The sequence below is a fragment of the Mustela putorius genome, unplaced genomic scaffold, assembly GCF_011764305.1.
Source record: "Mustela putorius furo isolate JIRA1106 unplaced genomic scaffold, ASM1176430v1.1 tig00003898_pilon_pilon_pilon, whole genome shotgun sequence".
NCBI classification, from domain to species: Eukaryota; Metazoa; Chordata; class Mammalia; order Carnivora; family Mustelidae; genus Mustela; species Mustela putorius.
This window is the reverse complement of record NW_025422047.1, coordinates 14669409-14687198: the sequence shown is the minus strand read 5'-3', so window position 1 is coordinate 14687198 and position 17790 is coordinate 14669409. Positions and strand designations below refer to the sequence as shown.

The 17790-nt window shown below is 40.4% G+C and overlaps 1 protein-coding gene across 1 annotated transcript in view; it reads left to right on the top strand.

The window, feature by feature from the left end:
* Nucleotides 1-17790, top strand: part of FBN1 (fibrillin 1) — a 237175-nt gene that overhangs the window by 154035 nt on the left and 65350 nt on the right. Inside the window, exons 24-33 of the mRNA XM_045067863.1 lie at nucleotides 962-1189; nucleotides 2912-3037; nucleotides 3128-3256; nucleotides 4024-4149; nucleotides 4262-4387; nucleotides 5577-5699; nucleotides 6587-6712; nucleotides 8659-8784; nucleotides 17127-17249; nucleotides 17390-17512. Coding sequence (XP_044923798.1) covers nucleotides 962-1189; nucleotides 2912-3037; nucleotides 3128-3256; nucleotides 4024-4149; nucleotides 4262-4387; nucleotides 5577-5699; nucleotides 6587-6712; nucleotides 8659-8784; nucleotides 17127-17249; nucleotides 17390-17512 — 1356 coding nt within the window. The remainder of the gene's footprint in view (nucleotides 1-961; nucleotides 1190-2911; nucleotides 3038-3127; nucleotides 3257-4023; nucleotides 4150-4261; nucleotides 4388-5576; nucleotides 5700-6586; nucleotides 6713-8658; nucleotides 8785-17126; nucleotides 17250-17389; nucleotides 17513-17790) is intronic.

Below are 17790 nucleotides of genomic sequence, written 5' to 3'. Positions count from 1 at the left end.
AAGCAGACTCCCCACTGAGGAGGGAGCCCAATGCGGGATTCAATCTCAGGACCCTGGGATCATGACCTGATCCAAAGGCAGACACTTAACCTACTGAGCCACCCAGGTACCCAAGACACAGAATCTTATCCAAGCTTTATGGTACCCCCTTGGAGATGGGTGCGACATCATTTTATGGATTTAGAAATCAGGGTTAGTATTTAGAAGTCAGGGTTAGTATTTTGTCTAAAATAAGCAGCTTCTTAATTGCGGAACAGGATTAAGTTCCAGATCTCTTAACACCTGGTATATCACTTCTACTCTTCCTCACGATTCCACAAACTTGGGGTTGGGACTCAATTTATCCCACGTGTACCCAGAAGAATGTACACATAAGCACATGTAAAAGTGAAAGAAATACTTGAGGAGAGGAGCAAATGGCTTTTCTTCACTTGTTTTTCCTCTTCAGTCTCAAGTAGGACATTCTTCATTTTGGAATTTAACATTGCACCTCTCCAAAGATGAAACGGCTGTGAGGAAGAAGTGCTGGAGCTAGCTTAGATGTTCTCCAGTGAGAAAGAGCGCAGTTTCCTTTTAGCACAAGAGGAGGTCCCGGCATGACAGAGTGCATGTATTGGTGGTAAACATGTCTGTACAGGGAGAAAACATCTCCCCAAAGAGCTCTGCGGGATTTCTCCGAATACTGTTCTTTATGTAGAATTATCAGAAAATGCCTAAAATTGAAAGGAAAGTTTCCAGAAATAAGAGGGGCAAATAAGTAGGAGCTGCCAAAGAAAAGAAAGTCTTTTGTTAGTGGGGAATACTCATCAAAAAGCCTGGACTCCTTTTGAGAAAAATTATTCCAGCCAATAAGTGCACAGCAAATTATGTACACTGTACCTTGCCTGACCCAACTGGTCGGCAGTTTGGGGCAGTGGAAATAGGATAGCTCTCCTCAGCCTCCCTGTGTTCCATCTGGCAGATATTCGCCTGGAAACCTGCTTCCTGAGTTACGAGGACGAGGAATGCACTCTGCCCATTGCCGGCCGCCACCGCATGGACGCCTGTTGCTGCTCCGTTGGGGCGGCCTGGGGTACTGAGGAATGCGAGGAGTGTCCTGTGAGAAACACGCCTGAGTACGATGAGCTCTGTCCCAGAGGGCCCGGTTTCGCCACAAAAGAAATTACAAATGGAAAACCTTTCTTCAAAGGTACTGTGCTTTCAGTGGCTGACTGCTCTTCTTTTTAGACCAAGCGGAGAACGAACAGCTGACAGGGGAACTGCAGTGAGTCCCATCAGCCTGGCCTTCCCTCAGTCGTCACACACGTACTTCACTTTCTGAGTGACAGCCCCTGTTCACTCTGGAACGGGTTGGCTTTTCCCGCCATTCAGGACTTCCTGAGGCCAGTTGCTTCTCCCATTAGCCACTTGTTTAGTGTTAAAGTAGATTTTGACACTACCCTCAGCCAAATATCAACAAAAAGGAAATCTTCTTGGGGAGTTTTTATTCTGTCTGCTAAAGCCGTAAGACTTGACCTCTTTTCTGCTGGTTTAACCAGGCCACTGCAGTTTACCTGAGGATACCGTAGTAGAGGTGAATGGCATGGCAAACGCAGTGGCAGATCCTCTGTGTCCAAAAACACTGGATGTCATTCTGATGGCAAGCACATTCCAGTGACTCCTGATAACGTCAAACCTTCTTTCAGTTTACTAGGCCATCATCTAAAATTCATGTAAAAAGTGAGAAGTTTCCGATTTAATCTAATTCCAAAACTGTTTTAACTTTTTATACACAAGGATCCAGAACTTGTTGACTTTAGCATACGGGAAAACCATGACTGGTTTCTGAGAATTCCAGTTTTTCAGAGAAGCCCAGCTTATGTTCCTGGTGTAGATTTTTTGTCTTGGTTGCTTATTGTGTCTGGGCCTGGTTATTATACTCCATAACCAAATGAACTTATAAAAATGAGAAATGAGTTTATAAATACTGTTTAATTATCCATATAGAAGTGTTTTTGTTTTTGTTTTGTTTTGTTTTGTATTGTGTGTTTGGTCCAAGATGCCCTGGAAATTAAAATTCTGTCTAGAGAGACAGTTTCTAGATGACCCTCTTAAATGTCTCTTAAGTAAATTCAAAGGAATTTGAGTGATTTGCTTCCAAAAGCTGTGGCAATCCATTGCCACAGAAGGACGTGTTCTTGTGATTTAATCTGCTGGTTCTGTCTTTCATGACCTTTTGTAGAAATGAACTTGTATTTCTTGAGTGTTAGGTCATGCTTTAGAAAGGCCCTGGAAGAAGATCACCCATGACATTATGCAGTCTCCTAGTGTACAAGAAACTCTTGTAATTATGTTAATGACACCTTAATATCAATTGAGAAAATACTTTTAAATTGTACACATATTTGAGAAAATATTTTAAATAGTATTCATTTATTTACAAGGCATTTAAATTTTAAATGACATCCTTTTTGAAGTTCTTAGATTTTCGGTGTATCCAAGAAAGCACCAAAAAGCATAGCTGAACATCTCAGCCCACTGCACTTTCAGCTGGTTGCCGTGGGGCAATTTATTCCAATCATCTATGTGCTTTCAGTATGGATGCTAGTGGTTTAGAGGGTTTGTTTACTCGTTCAGCAGATACTGAAATGTTTGGTACATATCAGACAATGGGCTGCCTGTAAGTCCAAATAAACACTAATAATGTTTTCCTTCCCTAATAATGCTTTCTAAAATACAGAGGCTTAAAAGACTAGAAATGTTTAGAAAGTCATAGTTCTCATGGATCCTTACACATTCTTTAAAATGCGTATTTCCAAGACCTTAAATCAAGACCCTCCAGCCTCCTGGGTTTAAAATAGAGGCCCTGAGAACTCCTTACGGGATGCTTATTTTCTTTTTGTGCTTTCTGCCCATTTTCTTCTTCCCGAAGATATCAATGAGTGCAAGATGATCCCCAGCCTTTGCACCCACGGCAAGTGCAGAAACACCATTGGCAGTTTTAAGTGCAGGTGTGACAGCGGCTTTGCTCTTGACTCTGAAGAAAGGAACTGCACAGGTCAGTGACCCTGTAGAGCTCTTCCCCTTTCCCACTCTGCCCCAAGAAGGAAAGCTGTCCTGAGACTGACGCACTGCCGCTTGCATTCAGATATCGACGAATGCCGAATCTCTCCTGACCTCTGCGGCCGTGGCCAGTGTGTGAACACCCCAGGGGACTTCGAGTGCAAGTGTGACGAAGGCTACGAAAGCGGATTCATGATGATGAAGAACTGCATGGGTAAGCCTGTGGCTGTCTGGTCCACAGAGGTGAAAAGGGATTCCCCAGGGCTTTGATGGCTCAGAACCTCCCTCCCAGGCTCCTCCTGCTGCCCCCAGTGCATGGGTCTCCTGACCAGTGTGTCCAGAATCAGTCTGAGGCAGAGGGAGACTGACATGAGGAAAGCAGAAGGGCTTTTTTGCTGTGGGTTGGTGGTGGCCTAGCACACCAGTTTTGGGTCCCAGAGAAGTGAGTTTAACGCCGGAAGAGACACCCCAAGGAAGAGAAACAATTCAAACATTAGCTATTTGAGGTCCCATTATTATAGGGTTTCTGTCCAACATTTCTAGAAGAAGGGAGCATTTAAGCTGGCTGCAATTAAATCAGGTTCCCTAGAAAGAAGCCTGAGATGGAGATTTTTTTTAAGGAAGAAGCTGTAAAGAAGTGAGGGAAGTAACAGGGCAGGGGAAGAGGCTTCTTAGCCTTAACCTGATCCCACAGGGGATTCTAGAATAGAATAGACATGGTGTTAGAGAGCTGTCCCACCTTTCAGCCAGGCCAGATTGTACACTCCCTCGTCAGCCACGGGCAGGTCCCATTATTTAAGGGGGATGTAATTCTTACCTCGACGGCATTTCTGAGTGAGGTGAACAGCCGTTCTCAGAAGGGAGCCGTGAGCGCTGAGCTGCCAGGACTCCCAGCAAGTAGGGGCTCTGAGGAGCGCACTGGTCGAGGTCCCGGGCAAGACACCACCACCATCTTCCACATGAGTCGTCGCCATTTTGCAGATATCGATGAGTGTCAGAGAGATCCTCTCCTGTGCCGGGGAGGCGTTTGCCTAAACACCGAGGGAAGTTACCGCTGCGAATGTCCTCCTGGTCATCAGCTGTCCCCCAACATCTCAGCATGTATAGGTAAGGAGGAAGACTTTCAGACCACTTATTGGTGGTCAGTCGTTCAACCCATGTCTCTCCCACAGTCGGAAGCTTCTGACTGGATGTTGGCTATTTTTTATTTTCTAAACAGACATCAACGAGTGTGAACTGAGTGCGAACCTCTGTCCCAATGGCCGTTGTGTGAACCTCATAGGAAAGTATCAGTGTGCCTGCAACCCTGGCTATCATTCAACCCCTGACAGGCTGTTCTGTGTGGGTAAGTGCTCTCTTCTCTTTTATATTTTATTTTATTTAGTTTCTTTCTCAAAACACTCCAACAACGTTCTCTGAGTTCTGTTTTCATCACCAGTTGCTTTTCCTTCATCTCCCTTGTTTTCCTGTAAGTAAAATTCTTTTCATAGTGGCCCATGGTCTTTGGATATCATCTCTCTTGTCTGTTTAGAGAACGCTGTAAATGAAGGATCTGAAATGTTTCAGCTCTAACAAGTTTGATTGGAGCCCTGCTGCTAGGAAGAGTGAATGATAGCACGGGCTTTGTTTATGCACCTGCCTATGCAGGTGCATCAGCAAGTGAGTGCAAACCACCTGTAGTGAACGAAGCATGGGTTCAGTGAGAAAGACAAAAAACAGTGTCTGCCCTTAGGTGGCTTAGATGAGCTTAGGAGATTTCAAAGAATAATTATTGGCAAGAAGACCATGTTCTGTTCCTACCTTACACGGAAATGGAGGCCAGGTCTGGCACTCCTTAAAGATGGGGTTTTGTGAGACAAGCATTTTCCTTTGTTGGCTGGCCCTCTGTAGGTTTAGTCGTGCTGGGAAGAGTGGCACAGAAAGCCCTCTGGGTTTATTATGCCCAAAGTCAAAGTGAAACTTTGTAAAAACTGCCAGTTTTTGCCTGGTTTGGGGTGTACATCATGTGGAACTGCCAAGTCTTACATGGTTTCCACCCAAAGCCATAAATCAGCCCCAATTTTTCTGAAACATGGCCCAGGACAGCTCAGAATTCCAGCTCAGGTTCTTGAAAAGGACTGGAACCTCAGCCAGTCGAACTGAGTGTCAAGTTTATAACTGAATATGTGACCCAGAGAATTTGATCCACGTGCCCATTATTATAACTGGGATGATTCCTTTAGCCCTAGCATTTCTCCTACCTGGCACGTGGCACTCCATGTATTGTGTGACTGACTATTCGTCTAACTCCCAGTTTGCAACATAAGCATTATGAAAGTAGGGATAGGGTCTGTCTCCTCCACAATTAGATTGTTATCTCCAGCACATAGTAGGTTTGTACTTTATATTTGTTGAAGGAATTGAATGATGCAATGACTTCCATTTGCCCTAGGATGTTTCAGTTGGGTTTTGTTGTACTTTGAACACTTTGAACCTGTGCCATAATCAGAGACACAAAGAAAGGTGATTTTCTTTCTTTTTTTTCTTTCTCTTAGACATCGACGAATGCAGCATAATGAACGGCGGTTGTGAGACCTTCTGCACAAACTCTGAAGGCAGCTATGAATGCAGCTGTCAGCCAGGATTTGCACTAATGCCTGACCAGAGGTCATGCACTGGTGAGTAGGTTTTAGCCCCCTGTGAAATTCTCAGGAACAGGTCCACTCTTAGAGTGGTTCGGGGCCTAGACTTCATAGGCAGACAGTCCTGAGTTCAAAATTTTGTTTTGTCACACATTTTAGCTGTGGATCCTTGGTAAAGATCCTGAGCATCAGATTCTGCATCTATCAGGTAGGGTTCAGATTGCCTGTGTGGGAGAATGCACACAGCACTTTGCAAACTTCCTAGCTCATGTGGTGTAAGATATAGTTTTGAAGAATCTCCTCTTTTGACTCACTTCAAGGCTACTCAGGGTGTGTTCCTCGACCAGCAGCATCCACATCACCCAAGAATATGTTAGAAATGCAAAATCGTGGGTCCCACCTGGACCTACTGAATCAGAAACTTCTGGGGGTAGATCCCCATAATCTATTTCCACAAGTTCTCCACATGATTCGGATATGCCTGAACTTGAGAACTGCTGCTCTAAGTCACACTTCCTGTTGTATCATCCTGGGCTAAAAGAGCCATGTCTCCAACTAGAGAAGAGAAAGGAGGTTGGTGATACAGGTTTTCATTTTGGTTTCAGTTAAAAAGAGAACTTGGGTTTAAGGATCAAAATTATTTTATCAGAGCTAGAAAAATCCCTCCAAAAAACCTTAGATATATATTTGACTATCAAAGTCAAATGTTGAAAAGAATAAAAATATTTTTATCAAAAGTGCATCTAAATAGATATGCTTATTTTAAATAAGTTTCATCTTTACAATATCAGTAAGCCAGAAGATGATCGACCTTAGGTATTTATGTTTGAAAATGAGAAAAATAAAGTAAAATTCACAATCACTGTTAGGTGATTAAACGACGGGTATTAACCACATGCTATTGTTGTCTTTCTTCTCTACAGACATTGATGAGTGTGAAGATAACCCTAATATCTGCGATGGTGGTCAGTGTACGAACATACCAGGGGAATACAGGTGCTTGTGTTATGACGGGTTCATGGCGTCTGAAGACATGAAGACTTGTGTAGGTAAGCGAAGAACACAGAGTTTCCCATTTTGTCTAGTTATCCCTGAGCACTGTTAAATTACATAAACATTAGTTTGGGAAGTTGATAAATGGCTCCTATTGGAAAAGTAAGGATATTTAAGGGCATATTACTAATATTCCAAAACCAGCCTTCCAAAGGGCAACTTTCTCATGACTGGGATACAATAGTCTTGTCAGATGTTGTGTGGGCCGAGCCGACCATTGGTCATCCCCACAGGGACACTTGTTTCATTTCTGTCCACTTAACCTTCTTCTGCTGTGACTAGAATTTGGGCTTTTTAAATATTTTACTAAAGGCAAGCAAAATTTATTTCTGACAAGAATGCAGTGGACTCTAGAATTGATTATATTGACATATTCTATTGCTGTGTCTTCAAATTTATTGTCCTTTTCTTCTGCAATATCTAATCCCATTCAGTATCTTTGTAATCTCAGATGTTGTCGTTTCATCTCTAAAAATTTGATTTGGATCATTGTTTACATCTTCCCTGTCTCCACTTGATGGGTTCAATCATTCCTCTAGCTTTTTGAGCCTATGAAATAGAGTATTAATAACTGCTTTAACATCCTCGCCTACTAATTCCATCATCTCTGTCAGTTCTGGGTCATTTCAGTAAATTGACTTTCTTCCTCATTGTGGGTCCTATTTTCCTGCCTCACTGAGTGCCTGGTAATTTTTGATTGGATGCCAGACATGATAAATTTTGACTTACTAGTTGCTAGATATTTTTGTATCCCTAGAAATATTCTTAGGCTTTATTCTGGAACCCAGATAAGTTATTTGGAAACAGATAGGTCCTTTCAAAGTCTTGTTTTTATGCTTTTAAGCAGTGGTTACTCTGCCCCATGGCAAAAAGACTTGTTTTGCCCCATGACTGAGCCAAGACCCTTCTGAATTACGAGATTTTCCAGTCTGACCAGTAGGAACAGGCACAATTCTGGGCCTTCTGTGAGTTCTGATGATTGTTCCCTCTAATTCTTTCGAGTGATACCTCCCCTAGCTTTGAGTAGTTTCCTTACATGAATGCACTGATCACTACTTACCTGAATACGTGATGGGGACCCTTTGCAGATCCCAGAGCTCTCTATGCAGCTTTCTTCTGTCCTTTATTCTGCCCTATGAACTCTGGCTACCTTGCCCTTCCATGACTTCCAGCTTTATCCCCTCAACTCTGGGACACTATCCAGCTCCATCTGTTATCCCCACCCTGAGGTCATGGCCTTAAAACTGTCCCTACACCATAATCTGGGACATTCATAGAACTCACCTAGCTTGTTTTCTCTCCATCAGGCATCATTGTTTTCTATTGCCTCTGTGGTCCTTTTGCTGGTGTTTCACATGGGAAACTAAATTCCATCTCTATTACTCCATCTTGGCCAGAAGTGAGAATCTGGAATTGAAAATATTTAAATTCTGTCACATTTATATCTTCAGAAAACCTTTACCGAATATTTATGAAGTGAATGTCATAAAAAGTAGATAATTTTTAATTTGGGAAAGAAGTGAAGTTTGTAACTATCTTTCCTAAAACTCCTAGTTCATCTATCATTTCTTTAAAATTGGAAACTAAAATGTTGGCAGTCACAGACTGAATTAAAATTTTTATCTTGCAACAGAATATGCTGCTTTAAAAAGTTTTCTAAACTGTCACATAACAGGCTTTAAAGGCAGCCTAGAGTCCCTCAGTTTATTTGCTTACTCGACCTCCTGCTCATGGCCCAGGTAGAGCCAGTTGGCCTGGTTAGCCTGCAGGAGAGAAGGCAAGTGTGAATTGAGCTCTGTAAATATGGTACTTTTTTTTTTTTTTTTAGTGAAAACAGTTCATCTTTTCTAATTTATTTGTCATAGTGTTTTATCTCAGGCAGAAAGTTTTCAGTGGTATCAAACAAATAGTTATATGTATTAATAATATCTGTATCTTACAGATGTCAATGAGTGTGACCTGAATCCAAATATCTGCCTAAGTGGAACCTGTGAAAACACTAAAGGCTCATTTATCTGCCACTGTGATATGGGCTATTCAGGCAAAAAAGGAAAAACCGGCTGTACAGGTATGTGTTTCCAATTTGAACAAAAGCACTTGATAATTAAGAGACTACTACTACCAGCGTAAGACAAGTTTTAAAACTCCTAACATTTTAATTACTTTATAAAGCCTTTTGAAAAACAATTTTCATTAACTTAGCCTGTCCTTCATTGAAGCTTGTCATACTTTGGATCTATGCTGAAGCTTTTTTCTTTACCTATGAAAAAAGGCACATTGGATGAATTACCACCATAACTAACACCATAAATATCACATTTTTATGAGGTTGAAAATCACATTTTTATATCAAAGTAGTTAACATGCTAATTACCAAACATTCCTATCCCTTTATTAAAGCAAGCCTCCCTTGTCAACATTTCATTTAAGGTTTTATAACTAAGGTTTTAAAGAAACATCCTACAGTTTGTATTTGTCATCAATTCCCATCAGTCTTCCAGTTTCTTAAATTAGTGTGCTTTTGATGTATTCAGTTGTTATAGCCCAGATCATTCCTGGGGATTAGCAGATCTTATGAAGTGATAAGTAAACCATTTGTAATTTTGTTTGCCTACTCCCAGTCGTTCATAAGAAAATCTTTTCACAATATTTGTAAGAGCTTATTTTATTAAACATCAAATAAAATCATTCTGTATGGAAGATATTGTTATTAAGGGTTTAGTTGGTGTTTTCAAATTTGAAGCCATGATCGTAAGTATGTGGAATAATATAATAAAGTTTTCCTAGGGTTACTTATAGTAATATAACAGATTATGGGATATAACAATTTAAAATATAGTGGAGATCATGGTGAGCTTGAATTCAGTAATGGCATAATTTCTTTACAAATAACAGACTTTAATTCCAAAAACCAGTTTGGCAAGCCCTTGTGACTTGAAACTAACATTAAAATATTTGCAGATTGGCAGTGTGGTAAAGGTCCTTTTCTTAATTATATCAACATTATTTTCAAGAAAATTTATTATCATTCCAAACTGTCCAATAATGCTAAGCTTCAAATTTATAGATATATAAGATAATGCCAATAATATTACTATTGGTTCAAAAATGACAAGTTCTAGCCAAATTATAAAAAGGAGCATGAAGCTAGAATGTCTTCATGCTCACTATATTACTCTTCATATGAAGCATGGCTAGGGATCCATTCTAATAAGTGGAACAGTGTTTAAAATCTCAACTACTGGTCTCTGGGGTACAAATGATGCTTAGCTCAGTATATCTGCAGTTCATGCTTTATTGTAAGCTTTCAAGAGAAATATAGGATCTGAGGTAAGGGATGGTAGTCTGGCACTAATGTAGGGGAAGGTAAGGTAGTTCCATATTGCATTTTACGCAATAGAGGCTAATACCATTGTTTGGTTCAGTTGCACTCGCTGAAATTCAGCCCAGAGAACCAAGAGGCTTACAGAGGGAGAAGTTAATCTAATGGCACAGTCTTCATTCCCTATTAGAAAAGGATCTCTAGAATTTCGTGCTCCAAATTCCAGTTAACAGAAGCATGTGGAAAGGCCAATTATTTTAGGACTTTCACCATGAAGAAAGCTTAAGTTTTCCTACAATATCAGTATCATTTTAGATAAATGAGACATAATATATATAATGCTCTTGGCACAGTGCTTGGTATGCTGTAGCTGGTTAATAAATGGTAGCTATTATTGTCATTGTAAAATGAGACCTACAGACACAGTATATAGAAGCCACTTTGGTTGAAGATGCAACTTCTAGTTTGGCAAAATTCTATACTACGAGTTATTGATACATGCTTGAAATCAGTTTAAACTCTGAATATGAAAAGGCTTGTTTTTCATAATTGAGTTTGCACTGTGGTGTTGAGAGCTGTGTACTCCGTATTGGAGAAGATGACACTGGTTTTGATATGACAGCAGTCTTTTGGTAAATTGCATGAACAGAAACTTAGATTGGAGGTCCAAGAAACCCTCTCTTCTTTCAACCCCTACTTTTAAATTGTAGCCTAAAATGACTTTTCAGTTTCATCGGAGCCAGCCAGCACTGTTGGGAGAAGACTGGAGTTTCATAGCCCCTTTGATATCATAGCAGCGCAGGTTGTGATAATTTCTTGTGTGAAGTCACAGAACTCTGGATTTTATTGCTAGTTCTTCCACTGGTTCATGAGTTTGAACAACTCCTCAGGGTGCCTTGTAGTTAAACAAGTGTTCCTTTTGGGTAAGCACCCCTGCGGTGAGGTATGGAGAGAGGGGGTGCATCAGTGAGGGAAGAAAAAGAGGTCCTCTGTAAATACTGTTATTCAACCAAAAGTATCACGTTTGATTGGAAATGACTTACCCAAACAGGAATTGGCAGCAAGTTTGGTATACTTAAAAACAAGTTTTTAAAAACCTGAGCCAAAATGTATTTTTAATCCCATGTAACTAGGGCTCTTTTAGCCTGCTTTTAGCTTAAAATTGGTGTCACTCCCAACTTAGAATACCATCAGGTTTCCCTAGTGATAGTCATGTTAAAGACAAGTGCTTGTAATGTCCCAGGCAACTAATGTAAATAGAGATAGATATGAATCTTGCCTAATGGGATAAAGCAAGCCACACCACAAGTAACAGTGAAGAATAAACCTGGAATGATGTTTTTGGTGATATATGTAAATATATTTTTGTACATATATAATATGTATACAGACATATGATGCATATATTTATAATATGTGTGTCCATGTATGTATATATACATATATATGTATATATATTTGAGTACCCTGTAAATGAATTACAAAAATATGTATGCTATTTCATAGGGAAGAACTTTTTTTCATGAGAACTCAAAAAATGTCCTCTGGGTTCCATTACAGCTTTGTCTAAATATTTCAGCTCCCTTGTCATTACTGATTGTTTCCATTTTAACAAATAAACATGTTTTTTTCTCCCAATCACTTTAGCAGTGCTCAGAATCCACCCACTGACTTACATTCCCATCCCACACAGATGTTAAGAGTTTCTGTTTTCTCCTTAAGCTTTATTCAAATCGTGGGTATTGCTGAGAAGAACATTTGATTTAATGGAGGGACAATGGACCTTTGCTTAAAATCTAGTACACGGCTCTTCTGTCCTTAGCTTAAGGGGGCTGGATTACAGTTTTTCTGTGGCCCACATGCAAGGCTTCTGCTGCTCATTCTACGGCATCGTAATTAGACAATAGACTGGAGGAAAGAGAGCCAGGTTGCTGCTAGGTGCCATCCTTGGTGGGTCCCGGCTTTCACAAACAAATTTGTAAGAACCTACCCTCCCCCTCAGCCACCATGTGCTCGCTCAGTCAGTTAGTAAGCAAGCATGCCATTAAAATCAGAACTGTTTTCGGTTAAAATAGCCATGTATCTGGGTAATTCCATTTCGCAAACTCTCTGCTTTTTATCACATGAGAAATGTTACTCATAGGTCTTAGTCCATGATGGAGAATCACATACTTCAAAACCATCAGGACTCAGGGAGAATTTGTGCCCGTTTCCTTCCAGCTTCTTATCACTGTGAATTGTCCTCTACTGGCTGTCAGCCTGTGAAAACTCCGTGGGTGTTCAGTTAAATAGTTTTGGCTCAAATTTCGATCCATATTGAGAAACCCAAGCCTTCGTGTTTGGCCTTTCCATTTATTCTACTGTCCTCTTCCCCAATGCCCAATTAAGGAGGTCTCACAGTGTGTCAGCTCTGCTGTGACTGGAGCCCAGTGACAGGAGGGCAGGTGTGTGGGGTTGATGCTGCTTCTCCTTGTATGACTGTCAGAGGAGGCCAGAGAGGCTCAGAGAAGAAGCCCTTACTTGAGTGTCAGGGAGACACACCCAGAACCTGAGCCTGGGGTCTGCTCGGACCACACCCTTGCCTGTCAAGACAGCCACTCGAGTTGGACCTTTGAGTCTTTGTGAGGGAACTTTGGTGGGGTTAAGGAGGTTGCTGTGTCAGCCCTAAATTTGAATTTCCTTGCTTTTCTTGGCTTGGGCTTATTCTTAATCTTAAAAAAAGAATTTTCTGTCTGGAGCAAACTTGTGGGGGAAAGAGAACATTTGTACCAAAAGAGATGTTCTTGGCAAACATGTGCTATGTTTCCTTCACACTGTTGAGGAGTAAACGTTTGAATACAGCATTTTGTTTGCTTGTTTCCCTTATGGCTCAGTTTCTCCTTCTGTTTGCTTTTATAATGAAGTACAGTCTTAGGCCCAAAGCTGCATGGAAATAATTAATAAATAATAGTCGGCAATAGTATGCATGCACATATACACACACGCGAGGAGCTTTTGCTCAAGGATGCCTTTACACCTTATGACCAACTTTTTCTCTAATTCACTTGTTACATACCAAGAATAAGTCATTGAGATAATGCTTAAACAAATATTCATAAAATGGAGAGTTGAATATTGGCTCCTGAGTATCATCTCCTAGTATCCTAAAGCCTACGATACATGGCTTCTTACAAATTTCTTTTCACCTTGAAAACATTGCAGTAAAACTACATGTATTTTCTTGAGTTAGAAATTTATATGAGCATATTACTGATTTAAAAAGGGAGGGAGGGGCGCCTGGGTGGCTCAGTGGGTTAAAACCTCTGCTTTCGGCTGGGGTCATGATCCCAGTGTCCTGGGATTGAGCCCCGCATCGGGCTTTCTGCTCAGCAGCGAGCCTGCTTCCCCTCTCTCTCTCTCTCTCTCTGCCTGCCTCTCTGTCTACTTGTGATCTCTCTCTATCAAATAAATAAATAAAATCTTTAAAAAAAAATAAAAAGGGAGGGAGACTCCTTTTAAAAGAAATGGCCGTTTCCTTAATTGCAAGATTACGTATGGAAGGTATCAAGGGCATATGAAAATCAGGGTACCTTGGGTCCTTAGAAAGTTGGAAAGAAAAAGATTACAGAATTACTAGATGGACAGGCTATGAACATCTCTGAAAATTGTACTTAGTAGAAAAGATTAGAGAAAATTTCTGTAAGTCTGTTAATGCTCACAAGGTTTTGAAAACTCTAGAAACTGAGATTTAGAATAAAGTCCTTATGTGATTGAAGAAATCAGCAAGATTCAGCTGCTGTGGCCCAAAGGAAAGAGAGCCAAGCAGCGGACAGGGAAATGCTCTAACGGACTCAGAAATGAGTTCTGCCACTTACTGGTCTTGGGTCCCTTGAAAGTCCCCATGTTCTTGGGGACCACGGTATCCTCCTCAGAGTAACTGACACTTAAGAAAGTCAAATTGTGAGTTTTTTCCACTTAGAAAATTCCTTGACTTTTATAACATTAAGAAGCTTCAATACTTAGGCAATGGAAGCTCATCGTTTCTACCCAACTCAGAGATCAGGACAAATAAAGGAGGGAAATGAAGACAGGACTCTGCAAAAGTGGTCCTTAACTCTGAGGGGAGTGGTTACCTGAGGAAGAAAGAAGTGTTGATGGACCCGCTTGGGAGCCCGTGAGGTCAGGCTTACTTTCTTGAATTCCCTAGCATACTTAAAACTGTTATCCCTGGGCTGGCCTTCCTCCTTATTTCCTTGGAATGTGCTGTGCTCAATTATTGAGTTGGTTAAAGCTTCCAGTCACAAGTCTAAAGCCACCTGGTATGTGCCTCCCTTGACCTGTTTTAATAACTCAGTAGATGCACGTGGTTGCCAAGGCTACATTAAAATTCACCCATACAATATGTCATAATTGCAAGAACTTTCTTCCAAGCATGTTTTCATTTTACGATCGTTAGTGATGTTATGAAGTATTTTTGTAGGAAAAATACCATTATTTTATTTTGTGTTTGCTCTAGAAGTTATGAAGAAGCCAAAGATGCCAGGACCATTTCAGGGCTTCAGATGGAACACATGGCAAACAGCGTGTTTCCAAACACTTTCAAATCATTTAATTGGGCTTCTTAAGTAAACAAAAGGGTAAACACAAGTTGCTTGCCCGGTTTTTTTTTTTTTCATGCCACTTTTCAAAGGATCACTGAAAATTCTTGCAACATTTCACATGCCAAAACTATCCTTCTTGACCTAAGTTTTGTGTTAGACGTTGGTTTCCATATAGAGTCATAGTATCCAGGCTTACGAGTTCTTAGTTGATGAAAAAGTTGTTATAAAGTGAAGTACCTATCTTTTATTATGGATTCATTTTGGGGAATAAGGATTCTGGACCAATTTCAGTTCTGATCAACAGAGTGTCTTAAAATTCAACTCAATTCCTATGACAATATCTACTCAGAGATAGTGAAAAATTTCACTGGTCAAGGACTCATTTACACAAAACTGTCTTTATTTCAGAAGCCAATCACAAGTCCAGGTTGTTATCTGGGCTTTTGAGTGACTGGCTGTTAATCCTATAAATTAGAGGTTCCCACCAATCCTCTATCCCATCACAGAGCCCAGGAAACTAGTTTCCTTATTAGATTACCAGTTTATTATAAAAGGATACAACTTGGGAACAGTACAGGGGAGGGAAAGGATGCACAGGGCAAGGCATGGGACAGGAGTGTGGAGCTTCGAGGCCCTCTCTGAGCAAGCCATTCTATGTGAATCTCTCTATGTTCACCAATCCAGAAGCTCTCTGAACCCATCTTTCTGGGTTTTATGGAAGCTTCATTACATAGGCGTGATTGATCTAATCATTGGTTTTGGCTATTAATTCAACCCCCATCCTCTCTCTGATGGAGGTCGGTGGGGTGGAACTGAAAGTTCTAGCCCTTGAATCACATGGTTCATTCTCTGGGCAACAAACCCCATCCTGAGGTGAAGTCCAAAATTTACCTCATCAATATTATAAGAGGACATCTTTATGTTCTCATCACTTAGGTAATTCCAAGGGTTTTAGGAGCTTTGTACCAGAATCAGGGAGGAAAAAAGTTTTTCTTTCTTTCTTTCTTTCTTTCTTTCTTTCTTTCTTTTTTTTTTTTTTTAAGATTTTATTTATTCATTTGGCAAAGAGAGAGGTCACAATGAAGGAGAGAGGCAGATGATGGGGGGGGCGGGGAGGCTCCTTGAAGAGCAGGGAGCCTGATGCAGGGCTCAATCCCAGGATGCTGAGATAGTGATCTGAGCAGAAGGCGGAGGCTTAACCCACTGAGCCACCCAGGTGCCTCCGAATGTTTATTTCTTATTATAAGCCACAATATCACAGAAAACAAAACATTTCACTTTATATTTTATAGCACTTTTTATAGTATAGAATCTGTCTTCGCTAAATTTGGAAATGGAATTTTGGAGAATGGAGAACGTTCAAAAATTTGAAGTCTTTTAGTAGTATTAAAAATGAAATTGAACTGAGTAAAATTTGAAGATCTTATTGGCTTTATTCTATGACTTATGCACCCAGCACCTTCCAATCTGGTGAATACAAAGGAGCTCCAAGGAGCTGAACAAAGTGGAAAGTTTTTCTGGTAGAAGGGGGCAGAGAAACAAGGAAAGAGGAGATTGTTTCAGGCAAGGTCACCTTCCTATGGGGACGGAAGAGGTCTATCAGGTAGATTACCTCTCAGTGCTAAACAGGTAACTCCAGATTGACTAGTTAAAAGTTTCGCTCCAATTAAGTTAGGTATTAAGCAATTAAGCTAGGTATTAAGCCGTGGTTTGCTGATATAGGGCTTAACACAAGTGACTCCATTATAGGCCTGTTTTCTCTTTTTGACAGTAATACGACCTTAATCTGGCTCCTTTTACAGAAAAATATCCATTGGATTGATTTGAGTTTTACATGAAATATACAAGGCGCCTTGGGTCTCCAACATGCTAGAACACTAAGAAGCTAGAGGAAAGATGGTTCACTCACTGCCTGAAGGAAAATTCCCTGCAAATGTTTGAATTAGCAATGCCTAAAGTAAAACTTCTTTAAAAATATAGCATAATTAAATAATATATGTCCATTGAAGAATAAAATATGTTTAATACATGACGTATGAGTGAAAAAGTTTCCTAGTATGCCAGTAATATTGTGTTCCTTTGCATGAGATATGATAACAATGTGCACCATTACTCTGTAGTTGACTTAATAAAAATACTGGGAATAGAAAAGTGTGACCACGTGTTTTAATGCCATGGAACATTAGGCAGATCACTTTTTAAGGTCTTCAACTAGAAAGAGGTCCATTTTGTTTTGCAGGGACTGGATGCTTACATTAAAGTAATGGGAGATATTTAGAATTAATAGTAGCAAGTAGCATCATATTGTCCTTTCTTTATAAATTAAAATTTGAAGCTGTTCAATATATGTAGAGTCGTATAAGTAGGCACCAAACCAATCTCTATTATACTACGGAAAGTGTGAAAGTGAGTCAACTTTTGAAGTTGCTAGTTGCTCTTGCTAAGTTACTTAAAAGACCAAAAAGGCATCTGTGCTAAACTTTTTTAAACCCCGGGTGATTTTTCCAGACATCAACGAGTGTGAGATTGGAGCTCACAACTGCGACAGACATGCGGTATGTACTAACACAGCAGGAAGCTTCAAGTGTAGCTGCAGCCCGGGATGGATTGGAGATGGCATTAAGTGCACCGGTGAGTTGAAAAATAGATGCTTCTCAGGAACTGTGTAGATTATAAACCTGAAAATATTAATTCTGTACAGAAAAAATGTCTATGCTACTGACTCTAAATGTGATGCTTTTTGTTCATATGGTGTGACTTTTTTTCATAAGATCTGGATGAATGCTCCAATGGAACACACATGTGCAGCCAACATGCAGATTGCAAGAACACCATGGGCTCCTATCGCTGCCTCTGCAAAGAGGGATACACGGGTGACGGCTTCACTTGTACAGGTAGGCTCGTGCTGGAAGCAACTGCGTAGATGGCAACCAGAAAAGCCAGGTGTTCCTCTGTCTTTCAGACTGTCGATTCTTCTGGTCCATTATAGTCAACTTTGAACAGAGATGATTGGTTATTTGAAAGTACCTCCCCATGGAATGGAAGTTTGGAGCCAGGTCAATTAGAGAGACCTCAAAGTTAAATGTAGTCAGTTATATAGTTGGTATGGGTATCACTGTATGCAATGATGTCCTTACTTAAAAAAAATAAAATATCCTAGCAGTTAGAGCCT